Source organism: Elephantulus edwardii, unplaced genomic scaffold (genome assembly GCF_000299155.1).
Source record: "Elephantulus edwardii isolate Elephantulus edwardi_28Jun2011 unplaced genomic scaffold, EleEdw1.0 scaffold00171, whole genome shotgun sequence".
In the NCBI taxonomy this organism is placed as follows: Eukaryota; Metazoa; Chordata; class Mammalia; order Macroscelidea; family Macroscelididae; genus Elephantulus; species Elephantulus edwardii.
The window spans coordinates 4,653,746-4,672,927 of NW_006399921.1; the positions used below are offsets into that span (position 1 = coordinate 4,653,746).

A 19,182-nucleotide genomic window follows, 5' to 3' on the forward strand; every position below is an offset into this window, starting at 1 on the left:
TTATTATTATTATCATCATCATCATCTTTTACTCTTGTTTTTAAGTGCCAGGGTCAGCTCCAAACAATAGTAAGCTTATACACACGAAAGAACATAACACTGCTTGGTCCTGTACCCCTCTCTGAGCCATTGCTAGGTTTGAGCCCACTGTTGTAGACAGTGTGTCAATCTACCTCACTGCTGCCTCCCTTTTCCTCACTGACCCTCAACTTGACCAAACATCAAGTCATTCTACAGGGACTGGTTCTTCCTGAAAACATGTTTAAAGTATGTGAAGTGAAGCCATGCCAACTTTCCTTTTCAGGAGAGTTCCTGTTTGACTTCTTCCAAGACAAGAGTTGCTAATTTTTCTAGCAGGTCACAGTATATTCAGTATTCTTCTCCAACACTGCAATTCTAATGCATGAACTCTTCAGTTGTCCTTATTCAGTGCCCAGTTTGTGCATGCATGTGAGGTGACTGGAATCCCATGACTTGGGCCAAGCACATCTTAGCTTTCAAAGTGCCACCTATGCTCTATCTTTCCTATAGGAGAGATCTTTTACAGCAGACTCATCCAACCACAAAAGTATGTGAATTCTTGATTGCTGCACCCATGGATGTTGACTGTGGATCCAAGTAAAATGAAACTGCTGACAAATTGAATCTTTTCAAAGTTTATCATGATGCTGCTTATCGGCCCTCTTTATGCTCAGGTGTAATCCATATTGAAGGCTGCACACTTTCTTTTATTTTCTTGAGTAAATCTTCTTCACTTTTCAGCAAACAAGTTTGTTATCTGCACAAAGAAGCTCAAGCAGTAAGCACAGTATTCTCTGGCTTGCACTGAGCAAGGTGCACACAGGCTTAATTGTGTTCACCTGCTAATCAGTTGGGGACAATTTCACACAGCTTTCCTCACACCTTTGATGAAATGAGGGACAGGTCAAATTATGCACCACAGATTGGTGGGAAGGCACTGCTGGATCATGCATAACTTGTGTACGGGTAATACAGCACTCCATCTGTAAACTGCGGCTTGTTAATGAATCTTCCTCCAGTTGTTAAGGTCACATTCTTCTTCTTTCTCAGATTATTTGCTCAGCATACAGATTAAATTTCTGATTTTGATGCCTTTCTTGATTCTATGCCAAACAGTGTTTTCTTTTTCTGTTTGAACGAATGCCTTGTTCTGTATTTTGTATTCTTCACAATGTTATCCATAAACTGTTATGATTCACACAGTTGGATGCCTTTGCATAGTCAATAAAACACAGGTAAACATTTTTCAAACATTAATATTTTCTGCTTTCAGCCAAGATCCACCTGACATCAGCAACATCGCTCATTCCACATCCTCTTCTAAATCAGGCTTGATTTTATGACAGTTACTGCTGATATACTGCTGTAATCCATTAGGAGAGATCTTCAGCAAACTTTTACCTGTACATAATATTAATGATATTGCTAGATCATTTCCACATTCTTATGTACCATTTTTCTTTAGAACAGTCATAAATACGGATCTCTTGCAGTTAATCGGCCAGGTAACTGTCTTTCAAAATCTTTGGCATAGATGAGTGAGTGTGTAAAGTGTTGCATCCAAAAATTTGAACATTTTATTTTAATACTTTGTTTTCTCAAGATGCCCTTTGAAATTTCTGTTGGGCTCTTTTATGTCAGCATTTCTTCCATCTACTTTAGCTAGTATTATAATAAAATGTGCAAAGAGCTGGAGTCAGAAAATCAGAAGGGCCAAACTCTCAATATTTCTTAAGCTGAAGGAATTAAAAAACAAATTCAAGCCACGAGTGGCCATACTTAAGGATACTTTGGGCAGAATATGAAATGATCCAAGAAGCACGAAAAGAAGATGGAAAGAGTGTACAGAGTCACTATACCAGAAGAAATTGGCTGACCAAGAAGAATTTCATGAAACAATATATGAGCAAGAGCCTGTGGTGATGAAGGAAGAAGTTCAAGCTGCTTTGAAAGAATTAGCAAAAAACAAGGCTCCAGGAATTGACGGCATGCCAATTGACATATTTCAACAAACAGATGTTGTCCTGGATGTACTCACAAAGTTATGCCAAGAAATCTGGAGGACAATCACCTGGCCAACTGACTGAAAGAGATCAAAATTTGTTTTCATTCCAAAGAAAGGTGACCTGACAGAGTGTGGAAATTATCAAACAATATCTTTAATATCAGATGCAAGCAAGATTCTGCTGAAAATTATCCAAAAATGACTGAAGCAACACGTCAATGGAGAACTGCCAGATGTGCAGGTTGGGTTTAGAAGAGGCCGTGGTACTAGGGATATTACAGCTAATGTTAGATGGATCTTGGCTGAAAACAGAGAGTACCAGAGGAGTGTCTGTGTTTCACTGACTATGCAAAAGCATTTGATGCAAGTGTGTCACAACAAACTGTGGCTGATTCTGAGAAGAATGGGAATCCCAGAACATTTGATTGTGCTTATGTGAAACCTATACTTGGACCAGGAGGCAGTCATTAGAACAGAGCATGGAGACATTGCATGGTTCAAAATCGGGAAGAGTGTATGCCAGGGATGTGTCCTATCTCCATATATTTTCAATCTATACTCAGAAGAGATCATCCAGGAGGCTGAGCTGTATGAGGAGAAATGTGGCATCAGGATTGGAGGAAGACTGATCAACAAGAATTTGCTGCAGAACGTCAAGGACTGCAGCCTTCAATATGGATTGAAGAGCAACATCAAGAAAACAAAGATTCTCACCACCGGTATGGATGGTGAAGAGATTGAGATTCTTAACAGTTTGCTTGGCTCTATAACCAACACTCTTGGTACCAGCAGCCAGGAAATCTAGAGATGAATTGCATTAGGAAAGTCAGTGGTCAGGGACCTCTCCAGAGTACTAAGGAGCAACAACATCAGTCTGGAGACTAAGGTGAGCCTGATCCAGACTATAGTCTTCACAATTGCTTGCTATGCGTCAGAGAGCTGGACAATGACTAGGAATGATAGAAAGAAAAGTGATGCCTTTGAGCTGAAGTGCTGGAGAAGAGTACTGAATATACCATGGACTACTAGGAGAACAAACAGGTTTGTCTTAGAGAGGGTGAAACCATTCTGAAGCTTCATCTGACATACTTTTTGGACATGTTACAAGGAGGGACCAGTCATTGGAGAGGGCTGTCATGCTTGGGAGGGTGGAGGGACAGCACAAGAGAAGAATACCCTTTATGAGATAGATTGATACAGTCACTGGGGTAATGGGGGTAGGTGTGCCAGATACAATAAGGTTGGCACAGGATAGAGCAGGGTTTATGGCTGTTGTACACAGGGTCATTCTGAGTCACAAGGGATTCGAAACACGTAACAACAACATATTAATAGCAAATTTCTTCTGGTATCCATTTTGGTGTTTCTCTTTTCTTGTCCTTTTAAATGACATCTTGTTTTATTTGATGCCAGCCCACAACTCACCTGATCTTTAATAGTCAGTGTCTATTATATCAAGTCTCTTGTTAAGATTATCTTTAAAGTCAAGTGACTATTCTCAAGGTTGCACTCTGGCTCTTTTCATGTGTTTTCCTTTTCTTTAGCTTCAACTTTTACTTGAATATGAACAATTGACGGTCTGTTCCACAATCAGTCTATGGCCTTGCTCTTGCTGATGATACTGAGTTTCTCCATTTCTTCGCAGAAACCCATTCCATCTGATTCTTTTGTATTCTATGTGATGAGGTTTGTGCATTGTTGTTATTGTTAAGTGGCATCGAGTTGCTTGTGACTCATAGCGACCCTTTGTATAACAGCTCTGAAACCTGCTCTATCCTGTGCCAACATTATTGTCTCTGACACACCCACCCCCATTACCTGAGTCACTGAGTACAATCCATCTCATTCAGGGTCTTCCTCTCTTGCACTGTCACTCTGCCTTTCCAAGAAAGAGGTCCCTCTCCAAGGACTGGTCCCTCCTGGCAACATGCCCAAAGTATTAGATATGAAACTTCAAAATCCTTGCTTCAAAGGAGCAGCCTAGTTTCACCCGCTCCAGGAAAAACTTGTTTGTTCTCCTAGCAGTCCATGGTATATTAAATACTTTTCTCCAGCACCACAGCTCAAAGGCATCAATTCTCCTTCTATTATCCCTAGTCATTGTCCAGATTTCTGATATATTTCTTTTATTGAGGCGGGGAAAACGATACTTTCAAAGAATAGGTGACTGGGTTGTGCACAATTCTGCCATGCGATCTTTGGTGTGGATGATTTCTATTGCCAATCCTGTATTTTCTCAACTACTAAAAATGATCTTTTCTCATTTCTAATATTTTGTAATTCAGTCACTTGTATTTATCAACACATACTGAGTGCATTTTTTAAAATTTGTTTTAGAATGCAGAAGTCAGTAAAGATCTTCAGTTTCTTTGTCTTTGGCATAAGTAGTTGGTACCTAAATTTAAATAATGATTACATTAACTGCTCCTTTACAGGCATATGGGTATTATGTTATCACTGACAGAACTGTACTTCTAGACATAGCCTGAATGTTCCTTTTGATGATGAATGTGATGCCATTTATCTTCAATTTGTCATTTTCAGCAAGAGACTATACAACTGTCTGATTCAAAATGGCCAATGCCTGTCCATCACAGCTCAGTAATGCCTAGGACGTTTATCTTCAAACATTCAATGCTTTCATCATCAGCATCTGTATAGATTCAGCCCCACTAGATGTTGAAAACATTACATATAAATGTAATATTATTAGCACTGTATATAGCGCATATCAGTATATATTTAACAAAAAGCATATATATCATAGTGTGGTTTGTCAAACCTCAAATACATGGTAACTCAGATACTACCTGAATTGTTTCAGCTGGAGAATATCTCAGAATGCCCAAGTTCAGTGCTTGAAGCATTATCTCCATGAAGCAGACTTGAATAAAGTACTGACCACCCAAAATCTTTGTTTGTAAAAATCATCTTCTAAAATAGGGCTGCCCAGTGGAACATTCTGTGAAGAAGTGAGTGTTCTATCCCTGTACTCTTAAATACGGTAGTCACAAGCACACGTGACAAAAAGAGCTAAGAAGTAGAACTTCTTCTCCAGAGAGATCTCCAGGGGCCTTTGATTGGCACATGACCAAGTCCACATTGTCTCCCTGCCTCTAAGAGGCCTCCACTCCATTCCCTGAATCCCTCTTTTTTCTTTTTAAACAACACCGACTATGCTCCTGCTGACTTCTCTTAGGCACACCATCCAGATTCCTGTTCCCCTCCTCTTGTCTTATCTGGTTCTATCTCTTTTCTAAGTTTGTTTGTTATTGTTAAGTGCCATCAAGTTGAGTATGACAGAACTGTGGACAGATATGAACTCTGTCCCATCCTGTGCCATCCTCATTCTCTCTGACACAAGTGAGTGTATGACCACAGACGCTGTATCAATCCATCTAATTGAGGGTCTTTTTTTGCTGACCCTCCAACTTTTCAAGCCTGATTTCCCTCTCCAAGAAATAGCCTCTCCTAACAACATGCCTTCATAACCTGTGTTATTCTGATGACACACACTGCTTGCTGAAAGTGAAGAAGACTTGAAGCATTTGTTGCAGAAGGTCAAGGAATGTAGCCTTCAAAATTAATTGCATCTCAATGTCAAGAAAACAAAAATTCTTACTACTGGACCAATGGGTAGTTTCATGATGGATGGAGGGGAGAATAAAATTGACAGCTGCTTCATCTTGCTTGGATCCACAATTAACCCCACCCCCTTGATATGAGCAGTCAGGAAATAAGGAGACACACTGTACTGTGAAACCTGTAGTTAGGAACCTCTCCAAATTAGTGAGGAGTAATGATGTGAGGCTTGTGGACTAAGGTGCATCTGATTCAGGCCATAGTCTTTCTCATAACTTGTTTTGCATCTGAGAGCTGGACAATAAACAAGGATGACAGAAGAAGAATTGATGCCTTTGAGTTGTCGTGCTGGAGAAGAGCACTGAACATCCCATAATGGCCAAGAGAACAAATGGATACATCTTGGAGAGGGTTCAGCTGGAGTGCTCTTTGGAGGTAAGAATGATGAAGCTCTGCTTCCCATACTTTGGGCATGTTGCTAGGAGGTGCTATTCCTTGAAGAGGGACATGATGCTGGGAAGGGTGGAGGGTCAGTGAAAGAGAAGACCCTCAACCAGGTGTGCTGACATGGTGAGTGCTATAATGGGCTCTTGCGTGTCAGAAGTGTGAGGATGGTGTAGGATAGAGCAGGGTTCAGATTTGTACTCGATTCAAAGGCACCCAAGAACAACAATGACAATGTGCCCAAATTATGTGACATGAAGCCTCACTATCCTTATCTCAATAGCTGGAGAACTGCAATATCCCCAAACTCATTTGTTATTGTAAGAATTAAACAAAATATGTAAAATCATACTTAGCTAGGACTCAGTTACTTTGCTTCTGGAGTAGCCGACAGTAATTACTTGACAAGTATGCACAGAATAAATGAGTAAGGTAGGTATAAAGGTTTGGGGAGCGTTGGTGGATCTAGTGAATAAGGAGTTATGCTGCCAACTCAAAGGTACCAGGCTCAAAACCATGAGCTGCTCAGCAAGAGAAACATGGGGAAATCTTCTCACAGGCCTCTGAAAAATCTACTGGAGGGACAGCTATGAGTTAGCTTCAACTCATCAGTAAATAACAACAATGAAGGTTCAGTGTTGTTGACCCTTGATAGTGAGGCACCTGTTGCTTTTCGGTGCTACAGGAACTAAGAAAGCTCTGGGGCCGAGCTGAGAAAGGAGCTGTGCTGCTCGCCCACACGCTGTACCTTCCTGGCAGTTCAGATTCGCCAGTGATTTAATGAGAGATACGAACAATCTCCTGTTTGGTTTCACAGAAACCCAGTGAGGAGTCAGTTAGGAGTCCTTTCCAACTCAACAGCAAGGAGTTTTTTTCAGTAGGGATTATGGGATGGGTGAGGGATTTAAGAGTGTAGAGAAGTTCTGAGAAGTCATGCAAAGGGATCTTAACTGAAGACAGCATACCTTTGAATGTGAAGCCCCTAAAGGTCTTCACTGTAGAAGACTGTGCTGAATACAGCTACCTGTGGCATGGACACTGGACCTCAGTGGGAGCCGGTGGCCAGAATCTACCTGCCTGATCACGTGTGGATACACAGCTGTTGCTGGGAGCACACAGATGCACATATTTGCTGGAAGGTGCTTGCTTAAATTAGCTAAATCTCATAAACACTAAATTTATGTCACAAATTGTCTGAGAGTAAGAGAAAATGCATTTCTAAAACCTGCACTGAAAAAAAAAATTGCTTTATCAGGAATTGACCTTGGACCTTGTTCCATCAGCAAAGCCCGCTCTCCAGGGAAGAAGCTCTTCAACTCATCAAATACAAATGCAGCCAATTTTATTTTCCCCGTCTCTCTCTCTCTCTTTTTGTATCTCCTTAACAATGAAGCTGAAAATGTGGGAACTGCGTTTGCAGATGCAAAGAGGCTTGGAGGTTGGAGAGTCTGCCTGCAACCCCATTCTCTGTTCTGTCTATGCCCAGAAAATTCTGGTAGAGGGTGGTCCTGGGTGTCTCTCTGTCTCAGACACACACGCAGGAACAAGCATATAAGAACACGTATCAAGTCCTAATCCCATTGGTTGTCAACCCACATGATCTGAGGGAGCCCTTGCCTTCCTGCTGTGTCTTCAGCCCAAGGAGACTGAAGGCCCAAGGAATCAGAGGAGTCGGCATCCACTAGGCTGGACTGTCTGGAGGGTTAACTCAACTCGGGGGGTACTTACATTCTGCTTTGGCACAGATGAGGCAGGCGGTGGTGCAGTTGAAGAAGTTCAGGATCCCAGCCACGGCCACGCTGATGTCGGTGTTGCTGGGGTGGAGGTTGAGGGTGGTGAATCTCTGGAACTGGAATTTTACAAATTCTTCAGGGGCCACTTTGAAATGAGGGACCTGGAAGGGAGAGAAAAAACAAGCAGCAGGGAAGATCTCGAATGAGTGAAAGGGAGAAAGTGATGAGTGAGACAGAGCTCTGGAGGAGGGTGGCTTCCTTAGCAGACAGACTGGCTCTGCGGGAGGCAGGTTCCAGGCCCAGGGTCCTCACTCCATGGGAAGAAGACAAGACGTCCAAGACAGGAAGACCCAGGGCACTGGGCCTGTAAGCTGGAGTCTGTCACCCTGAGATGGTAGAAGAGCAGGTCTTTATCCTCAGAGGAACTGCCCACTACAGGGCATGGGGACGAATGGCTCTGAAAGGAATAATCCTGAGACTGTTTTGTTTGCAGCAAATAAATTAGAGCAGAAATGGCAGGAGAGAAACACTGGCCTTGGGGACTGAGAGAGGCCTCTCTGTAAATAGGTATATACGCAACCTCCCAACTAACTTCTAGGAGTGAATTCTGGAGCGAGAGGGAGGGCTGGGTGGCACGCGCCACAAAAGATGCATATGGAGGAGGCAGAGCCTTAGGCTGAGAAACCATCTCAAGAGCCTCAGCTGCAGCCAGGTAAATAAATACCTGCTTTGGTTTCATTAGGACAGTGTCAGATTCCCTCTGCATCCAGTACTGACATTTCCGGGAGGCACTGGCCCTGCCTGCTGCCTTTCTTTTTGCAGGAAGAGATCCTAACAGCCTGTGATGGCTGCTTTATTGGCGGCTTAGGCTTTTCAGCAGGTAATAGGAAAGTTAAATTGTAATAAGTCGCTTTCCACCTTGATTTTGTTCTGTCACCCTCACGTCTGGTACCCAGAGCTAAGAGAGTGGAAGGCTGCCTGGGGGTTTTTATCAGAGGCAGATTGGGGAAAAGACCTCAGCCCTAGTCCTCAGTCAGGTCTCCTAATGAAAGGGCCAACTAGCAGCAAGTGTGGGTAACTAATGGTAAAGCAAGTAAGACTTTGGGCAGGCAGCAAGAAGAACTTCCTGACAGTGACTCAACTGGCTTTTTAGAAAGGGTTATTCATAAATTAATCTGGGAATTCTCTTCATCTAAGCTGGGTCAGAGACTCTCTTTCCAGGAATCTGGAAAGGTGCTAAGATGGTCTGCGTGAAGGATTCTGCTCCTTCCTAAACCAGAACTCCTCAAAGAGTGGGGTGAAAGCAAAAAATAGGGAGTAAGCTTGAACTGAACCAAGATTAACTCCTGAGCATTAGCAAAAAGGCAACCAATATTTCCCAACAGAGACTAAAAGCAGGGGGAGCCTACTGAGTTACAAAGGACAGTGGGGAGTGAAGTTGAGCTGAGGAACGTCGCTTGTCTTTTGCAGCCTATACAATTTGTCTAAAATGACTGATGAGTTAGAAATAAAAGTTGTCACAAGGGGCAGGGGGAAAGCAAGGGCTGGTGAGGGGCAGGTGGCCTGGCTAATTTAGATACCTGAGTATTTCTAAGCAAAGCCCTCCCTCTGTGCTCACTGAATTCACAGGCTTCCATTAGCAGCTAACCCATCCCCCAGTGCAATGCGGGAGGGGGGGCTGAGGGGGGCTCAGAGATGCCCTTGGAGGCACAGAGGAGTTCACTACGATCTCGGGGAGAAGAACAACTGTGTTCTGGAATCCAGATTCTGCTGTGTGACCTGTGCTAGAGGTCTGTAAAAGCTCTATGAAAATAGGTAGATGATAAATGAGGAGATAAAAATGGGCACTTCTTGAGCTGTTGGGGGACAAAATGAGATTCTGGGTAAGGAAGATGAAACAGCTCAATACCTACTATGCAACAAATGTTCATACAATGCCTCCTCTCTTTTTCTACTACTTTGTCTCAAAATCCACATGCTTAAAAAAAAAAGCCTGGAAGTGTATGAATGGGGTGCAGGCATGGGAAGGGGGAAGTTGATGCGGAGTCCCGAGTATAGGCCTTCTTGAAGTCTGCTAATGAAGCCACCAGCCGCTCCAGATGGGCCTAATCCAATTCTGCTGAATCTTTCTCAGGGTCAAAGATTGATCCATAATTGACTTGCAGGGACAAATGCACCCCAGAAGTCATCATGAGGGCTGAGGGCACAGAGAAGTGGGCAAGGTCCAGAGAAGCATGGCCAGGCAGAAAGCAGCCAGCCACTCTGTTAGGCAACCACAACGTTAGCAGCAGTTAAAGGCAGGAGCTCCTTAGTGAGAACTCCGTCTCTTTTCCCAGAAGCTTGGAGGAATCCGTGTAAGGCAGTTCAGCCTTATAAAATATTCAAAGAAATGCATAATCTAGATAGAGAGGTGAGGATGCTCTGGGAGAAACATGACCAGACAAAAGAGGGGTAAGTGTTTGGCCATTCCGGTCTCTGTTTGGTCAGTGACGGCACAAGGAAAGGGGCTGGGAGTATGGGGGTCAGAGACCTTGTGAACCAGGATCTGTAGCTCCAGACCGAAATGCCACACAGGGCTAAGGGTCAGTGAGGCCGGGAGGAAACACCCAGTGAGAGCGGAGAGAACACAATATTGGGATGGGGTTTGTGGGAAGATTTTAAGGGACAGGTAAGAAGGGGTTGAGGGGGAGGAAGCAAGGAAAAAGGAAGTGAGGGTGAGCGAGAGAGCAGGCAAGGAAAGCGAGATCTTCTTGGCAACCTCACTTGCTCAAGATCAGAGTGACTGCTGAAATAACAACCTGCCACCGATTTGAGCTTTTACTTGGAGCATGGAAAGAAAGATTTAAATTAAACATCAGGTCGTATTTCCTAGGGCTGAGGCCTGTGAGATGCTGGAAGGACTGCGGAGGGACAGAGGATGCTCTCTGGTCTGGGCTGACTCAAGAGTCGTTATTTCTGGACATCTGAGGTGGGCAGGGGGAGTCCCCATATGGACCCAGCCCATGGCAAGAAGGCTCCGGGGGCTCAGCCTACAAGGTAGGATGCAGTCATTAAGCAGCAGAATCAATGATGGGGATGGGGCCAGGTGTCTCAATGACCCTTCCATCTGCAGATCACAATTCTCTTAGTGGGCTCCATAAAATAAGGAAAATAGGTATTCTGCCCAAAGCCTCAAGGACTTGCCAAGCCCTGCAACCATTGCAGAAAAGTGAGGACATAGAGGGAGTCCATCTCCAGGAGAACGTGGGGTAGGACCCCATCCCACTGTCTCTGCAGGGAGGCATTGAGTTTGTCCTGCAATGGGACGGGTTGGGGGGGTGTCCTATCCTTTCTGGATTCTTCCTAAGGCTAAAGCCTCTATAGGATGGATTCTCCAGGCCCCAAGGTGAAAACTGATCTTTCCTTTCCTTGCCCATTTTGTCCACCCCCTTCCCACAGTCCTCACCACCCAGCTCCATGTGCCAGGTAGAACCTGACCAGAAGGCTCTTGGGGTGGAGAGGGGCTAAGAGTTATGATGCAATTTCTCTCAGGGACACACAGGAAGGAGGAGATTCACTGAGACTCAGCGATTCTGGGGAGAACTAGGAAACAACGGACAGAAACCCTGAGGTTCTCAGTTTGCTTTCTCCAGGGGAAAAGGGAAGGAAAAACTTGGACGAACAGTAAATGGATCGTGACTCTAAAATTCATCCCCTGCCGTTCTGAATCTCCCACAGAACTGGAACAAGAGGAAATGGCCTCAATGCTTTAACATTCCAGGTCCAGGTAGAGGCTGCATGTGGAGGATTTACTGATTGAAGAAATAAACACTGGAACTGGTGAATGAAGAAGAAAGAACAATACACTCTTTTTTTTTTTCTGGAGAATTTATGGTGGTTTTCAAACTTTATGGTAGCAATAAGGCTTCCCCTTTCCCCAAAAGCATTCTTCTCCAGAACTCTAATATATAAGCAGGCCACCAAGGAGTTACTCATGTGGACGTGAGTGTGGGGGCTCAGGCTCCTGGCCTCTGGGCCCCCTCAACCCACCACTGTCACTGAGGTCATTGAAGGGGTGCTGGGGGGTGGGCACAACCACAGAACCTGAGCCTCAGAGGACAAGATTTTTTTTATTCAAACAATCTCCAGCAAACTGAGTGTACAATACAACCAAAGGCCACATATTTTATTTTTATTTGTACTGATTTTTTTCTTAATAACACCAACCCAACTCTGATGGGTATTTCCAGCTGGAGGCCCTTCAAAGCGATGGCATCTCTGCGTCTCTGAGCACGGGCTGCCAGCGGCAGATGTCCCCCAGCCCAGCCTTGTACTCACCTCCTTCTCTCCGCAGATGTTGCTGATGATGGAGCTGGAGGCAGGGCTGGAGGAAGGTCCCAGCACAGCAACCACCCCCTTCGGGAGGATCTGACACACTGTGGCGAAGGCATCATCAGTGAAGGAGCATCATGTCAAGAGAAGGAGCCAAAGGAAGAAAAGAAGGCGCAGATCAGGGCTGGCTCAGAAAATCTCCTCCACTTCCCTTCACCCCCACTCTCTCCCCAACACTCCCAAACCCAGGGCCTCTCCCTCTCCCCTGGACTGCTCAGATCTAGGACAGTTTTATTGGAGTTTATGAAAGGTATTAAGTGAGGAAATGACCCAGGTTATGACAACATATGGCCACAGCCAACAGGGCATATAAATTGTCTTGACTTGTCACTAAAGGACAGAGGCTAAGGGGAGAAATCAGATTCCATCCTACAGCCCAGCCCACCCAAAGTGAGGGCAGGGGGAGCCAGACACAGTTGCTGTGGGGCTGTGGGGTTCACCCAGAGTACAGTGGTAGTCTTGCAAACAGAAAGAGAGTCTGGAGAGGGAGAAAGGCAGAGAGTGGAGGGGAGAAGGAGGACGCTGATGGCAAAGGCAGAGAGGAGGAAACAGACTCCGTTAATGTCAAAGGGAAAGGTGTGGAAAGGAAAGAGAAAATAAAAGAGGCATCGAATCTTCCATGGCACCTGTCATTCACCTTGCAGCGTGGGCACGCTGGCCTCCCTGGACCTGTTAGTCTTCCTTGACTGTGATGGTGATTCTACACATTCACTTGGCTGGGCTCTGGTGATCACTTTGTAACACACTAGACTAATAACTGTTATAAAGCAGTTACATGTTTAAATCACTTGGCCTCAAGTAAAGTAGATTCTCTTCCAAAAGGTGGGTGGCCCTAAATTGAGGGTCTCATCATCTGATCTATGTAGCTGGAGACATACACAAAAAATCTTGAGCCTATCATCTGATCTATAGACTGACTAGCATGTATGTCTTTTACCTTAAGCTTCCTTAGGCCTTCTTCCCCTCCTCTCCTGTCAAGGATCAGCTCAAATGCCACCCTCTCCTTTAGAATTTCCTGACAAGCTTGCTCTGGGCTCCAGGGGCCCTCAACCTGGGTCTCTATTAGAAGGCAATTGTGTATCCATTTCAGTTCATGCTGGAGATTTCTCTCCTGGCATTAGAGTTCATATCCTTCAAGGGCAGGAGATGAGTTATCAGTATTTTTTGTATCTCCACTTTTTTCCCCTTCTTCTTCTTCTGTGTCCAGAACACTGTTCTCTAGATAGTAAGTGCACAGTTCACATTTGCTGAAGGAATGAGTGAATGAACAGGCCACACAATTGGAAGAGGAGGAGAGAATCTAAAATTTTAAAAATTCTAGAGACTAGCAATGAAAGATGGAAGGGAGAACACAGAGAACGCAAGATAAAATTGCCAGTACGCAAACTGTGACGTCAGACCCAAAGAAAGGACAGCTGTGCATAGAAGGCCCCACTTGCACATCATGCAGCCCTTCTCTGCAACTCAACGTTTAACCCCAGGCACATTCCCTTCCTAATCACACCAGGGGTCAAGTAGATACATTTCCCAGGTCAGTAAACTGAGGTTAAGTGGTACAAAGTTCCTCACTGAATCAGCTCAAAAGCCTGGATGTTCTTTCTCTCACTTCAGAACAAGCACAACCCACTGAACACCATTAAGGGGCACATGAAGCAAAGAGGAACAACCTGTAATATAAAATGCAGATCTTTTCTTTTTCTAACCTGAGCCTCAAGTGCAACATCCTCAGATCCTGGACAATGGGGAAGCTGTGAGCAAAGGGGGCCTGAGGGGGCTCATCAATCCTAAGTGTCAGAATCCTCCTCAGTGGCAGAGTAGTGATGACCCAGCTGTACCACAGAAGAGGGCTCTGCAAAGTTGAAGGTACGTCTATGAGAGTTATCTCATGTGAGCCTTGGTCTAATTAACCTGTACTGCCTTCAAGGTACTTCACAAAAAGCACATTATCCTCTCAGTGATCTCAGAAAACCAAATAAAACCAGGTAAAAGAAAATACCAAGGCTGAAGGCTTTTGGGAACAGACTGGCATGTTTCTCCAAGGTCCCTGTGAGTGGGTGTGAACCACCAACCTTTAACTCTACTGCTGATACCACACAAAGACTCCTCAACAATCTCAGAGATGGATCTTATTTCCCAATGAGCCAACAAGCAAACAGCACCTTAGAGATGGTAAGTTACTCACCCAAGTTCATGCCCATAACAAGTGGTCAGAACTAGCACCAAGTCCAGTTTCCTGCCCTGTGTCCACTCTCTTCTCTCACAGTCTCCTATTGTGTCTGCACTGCTATAGAATCTGCTGTCTCTAAAATCACCAATGTTCTTTTACCCACCCTCACCTCACTCGTACTGTAGCACTGGACGTTGCTGGTTACAGCAACATTTAATAACACTGTCCAAACCTTCTTCAGTCTTCATTATTCACAATACCACAGTATGGGTCAGGTACACCATAGTCCTAAAAATGGTATCCTAAAAACAAGTATAAGATATCATCTCATCCCAGTCAGAATAGCAAAATTTAACAGCAAGTAACAAATTCTGGCAAGGTTGTGGAGAAACTGGAACCCTTATCACTGTTGGTGGGAGTGTAAAATGGTGCAACCACTGTGGAAGGCGGTATGGCGCTTTCTCAAAAAGTTGCAAATAGAGATACCATTTGACCCAGCAATTGCACTACTGTGAATAGACCCTAAAGAGACCATAACTGACATCCAAGCAGATATATGCACACCCATGTTCATCGTGGCTTTGTTCACAGTAGCAAGGAGTTGGAAACAACCTAAGTGCCCATCAACAAACGAATGTATAGAGAAGCTGTGGGTATATTCACACAATGGAATACTATGCTGCATTGAAAAACAAGGAACTCATGCAATATTATTCAAAATGGGTGACCCTGGAGGATATTATGCTGAGTGAAGTATTTCGATCACAAAAGGACAAAAATACTACTTGATGCCACTGTTGTAAAACAGGACTGACATCGGGGTTGGGGGTAGACTGAGAAAGATGAGTTCAATAATGTGTACTGCACTGAAACAGATGAGGGAGAAAACTGTTTAAAAGGGCTATGTGATTAGGTATTTTGTCATGACAGGAGTCCAGAGCGAAGGCTGCATAGTGGAGCAGATCTGGGGGGAGTGACTGTAAAACAATGAAAGAATTTTTCTTTTACCTTCCCAACAGGGTAGTGTACTAGGGGGGAGGACTGGGAGGAGAGAAAAGTGCAACAATGAATGAATGGAAATCCAAAGTCTCTGTAAATTTTCATTGAAATTAATAATAAATTTTAAAAAATGTGACCCAATAAAAAACAAAACCAAAAAAAAACTACAAACACAAAATATACAAGAACAACGGATGAGTATAGGAATAATTGTAGAAAAGTGAATGATGGTATAAATAAATTTTAGAAAGAAAAATAAAAAAATGGTATCCTAGCTCTTTAGCATTTTATAATTTGCTCTAAGTTTTATAATTTCATTTTTTTAGAGGGTGTTGGATTTTCTTGCTGTTCTTTTTCAATTTGCTGGAGATGCTGGGTTAGAGAGTCAATGGTCAATTTTTCCTGCCCTTTGATGTGTTTGCTTATTGCTATCAATTGATCTCTGATTACTGCTTTGGCTGTTTCCCATTTGTTTCAAGAAACTTTTTTTTTCTTCTAGAACCCACTCATGTTGAAGCAGCATTTTAAAGAGATCCTTTGCAGTAGGTCTGACCAGTATGGTGACTGGGCTCATGCTGGCTGCTTCCATAGGTATTGATTGCGGATCCAAATAAAAATAAATGTCTAGCAACTTCAATTTTTCTTTGTTTATCATTCTGCTGTTTATCAGTCCAGGTTTTTGGGTTTTTTAAAAAAATACTACTTTATGGAGTTAGAAAATCAAAAGGGCTGAACTCGGCACAGCATTTCTTAAGCTGAAAGAATTGGAAAAAAAAAAATTCAAGTAATGAGTGCCAATACTTAAAGATGCTTTTGGCAGAGTGTTAAATGATCCAAGAAGCATTAAAAGAAGATGGAAGGTGTATTCAGAGTCACTGTACCAGAAGGAATTAGCTGACAGAGAAGAATTTCACAAAATAACTATTGTGATGGAGGAAATTAAAGTTGCTCCAAAAGAACTAGCAAAAAACAAGGTTCCAGGAATCTCAATGTCAGGCTTACCACCTGACATCTTCAACAAACAGACAGTGCCCTGGATATGTTCACTAAGTTGTGTCAAGAAATCTGGAGGACAACCACCTGGCCAAGTGACTGTAAGAGATGGGTATTTGTTGCCATTCCAAAGAAAGGTGAGTCGACAGAGTGTGGAAATTATAGAAAACATCATTACTATCACATGCAAGCAAGATTCTGCTGAAAATTATCCAAAAACGACTGGAGCAACATGTCAACAAAGAACTGCCAGATCTGCAGGCTGGGTTTAGACAGGGTCGTGGTACTAGGGATATTATAGCGAATGTTGGATGGATTTTGGCAAAAAGCAGAGAATACCAGAGGAATGTCTATCTGTGTTTTATTGACTATGCAAAGGCTTTTGACTCTGTGGATCACAATAAGCTGTGGCTGCCTCTGAGAAGAATGAGAATCCCAGAACACTGGATTGTAATTATGTGAAACCTATACTTGAACCAACAGGCAGTCATCAGAACAGAGCAAGGAGACACTGCATGGTTCAAAATTGGGAAGGGTGTCTGCCAGAGATGTATTCTGTCTCCATACCTTTTCAATCCGTATGCAGAATAGATCATCTGGGACAATGGGCTGTATGTGGAGGAATGTGGCATCAGGATTGGTGGAAGATTCATCAACAACCTGCGTTATGCAAATGATACAACCCTGCTTGCTGAAACCGAGGAGGACCTGAAGCGCTTGCTGCAGAAGGTCAAACACAGCAGCCTTCAATATGGATTGAAGCTCACATCAAGAAAACAAAGATTCTCACCACCGGGCCAATTGGTTGCACCATAATGGATGGTGAAGAGATTGAGACTGTTAACTGTTTGCTTGACTCCACAGTCAACACTCTTGGCAACAACAGCCAGGAAATAAAAGATGAATTGCATTGGGAAAGTCAGCTGTGAGAGACTTTTCCAGAGTACTGAAGAGCAACGCTATCAGGCTGGAAATTAAGGTGTGCCTGATCTTGGCCATAGTCTTCACAATTGTGTGATACGCATCAGGGAGCTGGACAGTGACTATAGATTATAGAAAGAGAACTGATGTCTTTGAGCTGTGATGCTGAAGAAGAGTGTAGAATACACCATGGACTACTAGGAGAACAAACAAGTTTGTCCTGGAGAGGGTCAAATCAGGCTGCTCCTTGGAGGCAAGGATTCTGAAGCTTCATCTGACATACTTTGGGCATGTTGCAAAGAGGGACCAGTCTTTGAAGAGGGATATCACGTTTCGGAGAGTGGAGGGAAAGCACAGGAGAAAAATACCCTCAATAAGATGGATTGATTCAGTGTTTAAGGTAACAGGAGTAGGTGTGACAGAGACAGTGAAGTTGGCACAGGATAGAGCAGGGTTTAGGGCTCTTTTACAAAGAGTCACTATGAGTCGCAAGTGACACGAAGGCACATAACAACAACTAGTTTATTTATAAAATTAGAATATACGGTTTTTGAGAACAGAGTCTTCCAATTTCCCTCACCCCCCCACCCATCAAATTGTACAACCCCATGATTTATCCTCCGTGTCCCTGCACATCCTCATGCCTCTGCTTCCAACTTCTCCCTCCTCTTTTGGATCCTTATACTCATTCTACAATTTTATCATCTTCAGATTGTGCATTTCTGGCTGTATTTGGCAGTCTCTTTATACCTTGCACTAGTTGTCAGTCCAAAAAATTATCAGCCCAGTTTTGAGGATTATTTTTTGTTTTCTTTATGATTATGTGTAATCCACACTGAAGACTATAGGTTTTCCGTTTTTTAAAAAAAATTTTGTTTTCTAAGCTATCCTCTTTGTCAGCAAGATTTTATCTCCTGCATATTGCATAGTGGTGAATATTCCTCCAATCCTGATGTCATTTTCTTGTTCATATAGTCCAGTTTCCAGGATTATTTATTCAGCATACAATTGAATAAATATGGTAAAAGGATACAACCTGACACACTCCTTTCTTCATTTTAAACCATGCAGAATTCATTTGTTCTGTTCAAATGGCTGCCTAATCATCTATGTAAAGGTTCTGCATGGGTACAACATCACCCATAGTTTGTTATGATTGACCTCTGTTCTGGAAGCAGTGTAGTCAGTAGCAAGAACAGAGGCAAGGATGGCAAGACTTGATCTCATATACACAGGGCATGTTAGCAGGAGAGAATGGTCACTGGAGAAAGACATGAATCACGCTTGATAAAGTTGCTCCTCTGGACCATCGAGTTGGAACAGCTCCATAGCTGATTCTCCAGCAGGTTTTCAGAGGCTGTTAACTGCACAGGAGGAGACAGCCCATTAGTCTCCCATGGAGCAGCTGGTGGATTTGGATCATGTGCCCTTGAGACTACAGGGCCACCAGAGAGGGTCAGGGAAAAAAAGGTAATCTTCAACTGGATGGACGGACGCAGTGGATGCAACAATGGCCTCAAGTACAGCAAAGACAGCATGAACTGTGTTTGTTCTGACATACACAGGGATGCTGTGAGTCAGAACTGAGTGGAGTCAGGACCTAACAACAACAGCAAGGTCCAGTCTTGATTGTCATCCATGTCTCTGACCACTCTTTCTCATTTCCTTTGCTGACTCCTCTTTCATGCAGCGCTCACTAAATGCAAGTCAGCTAAATGCTATACTCTTCTCACAGGGCAATCTCACCCATGCCTGGGCTTCTCCTCTCATTTCAGATGACTCCCTGGCTCACATTGTGGTACAAAATCACTACAGACTTCCCTATGGCACCTCACATTCAGCATGACGATGGCAGGGAGGGAGGAAGGAAAGCATACCACTTAAAAATGTGGACTCTGCTGAAAGCTGTCTGGATTTGAGGTCGAGCCCTAACTCTGGCTGTGAGG

At 43.7% G+C, this 19,182-nt stretch overlaps 1 protein-coding gene across 1 annotated transcript in view; it reads right to left on the bottom strand.

Annotated features, from left to right (window-relative positions):
- GRIK4 (glutamate receptor, ionotropic, kainate 4) overlaps positions 1-19,182 on the bottom strand; it is a 496,433-nt gene that overhangs the window by 249,954 nt on the left and 227,297 nt on the right. Inside the window, exons 4-5 of the mRNA XM_006895612.1 lie at positions 12,103-12,200; positions 7,781-7,946 (exon numbers count right to left, since the gene is read on the bottom strand). Of these exons, the coding sequence (XP_006895674.1) occupies positions 7,781-7,946; positions 12,103-12,200 (264 nt within the window). The remainder of the gene's footprint in view (positions 1-7,780; positions 7,947-12,102; positions 12,201-19,182) is intronic.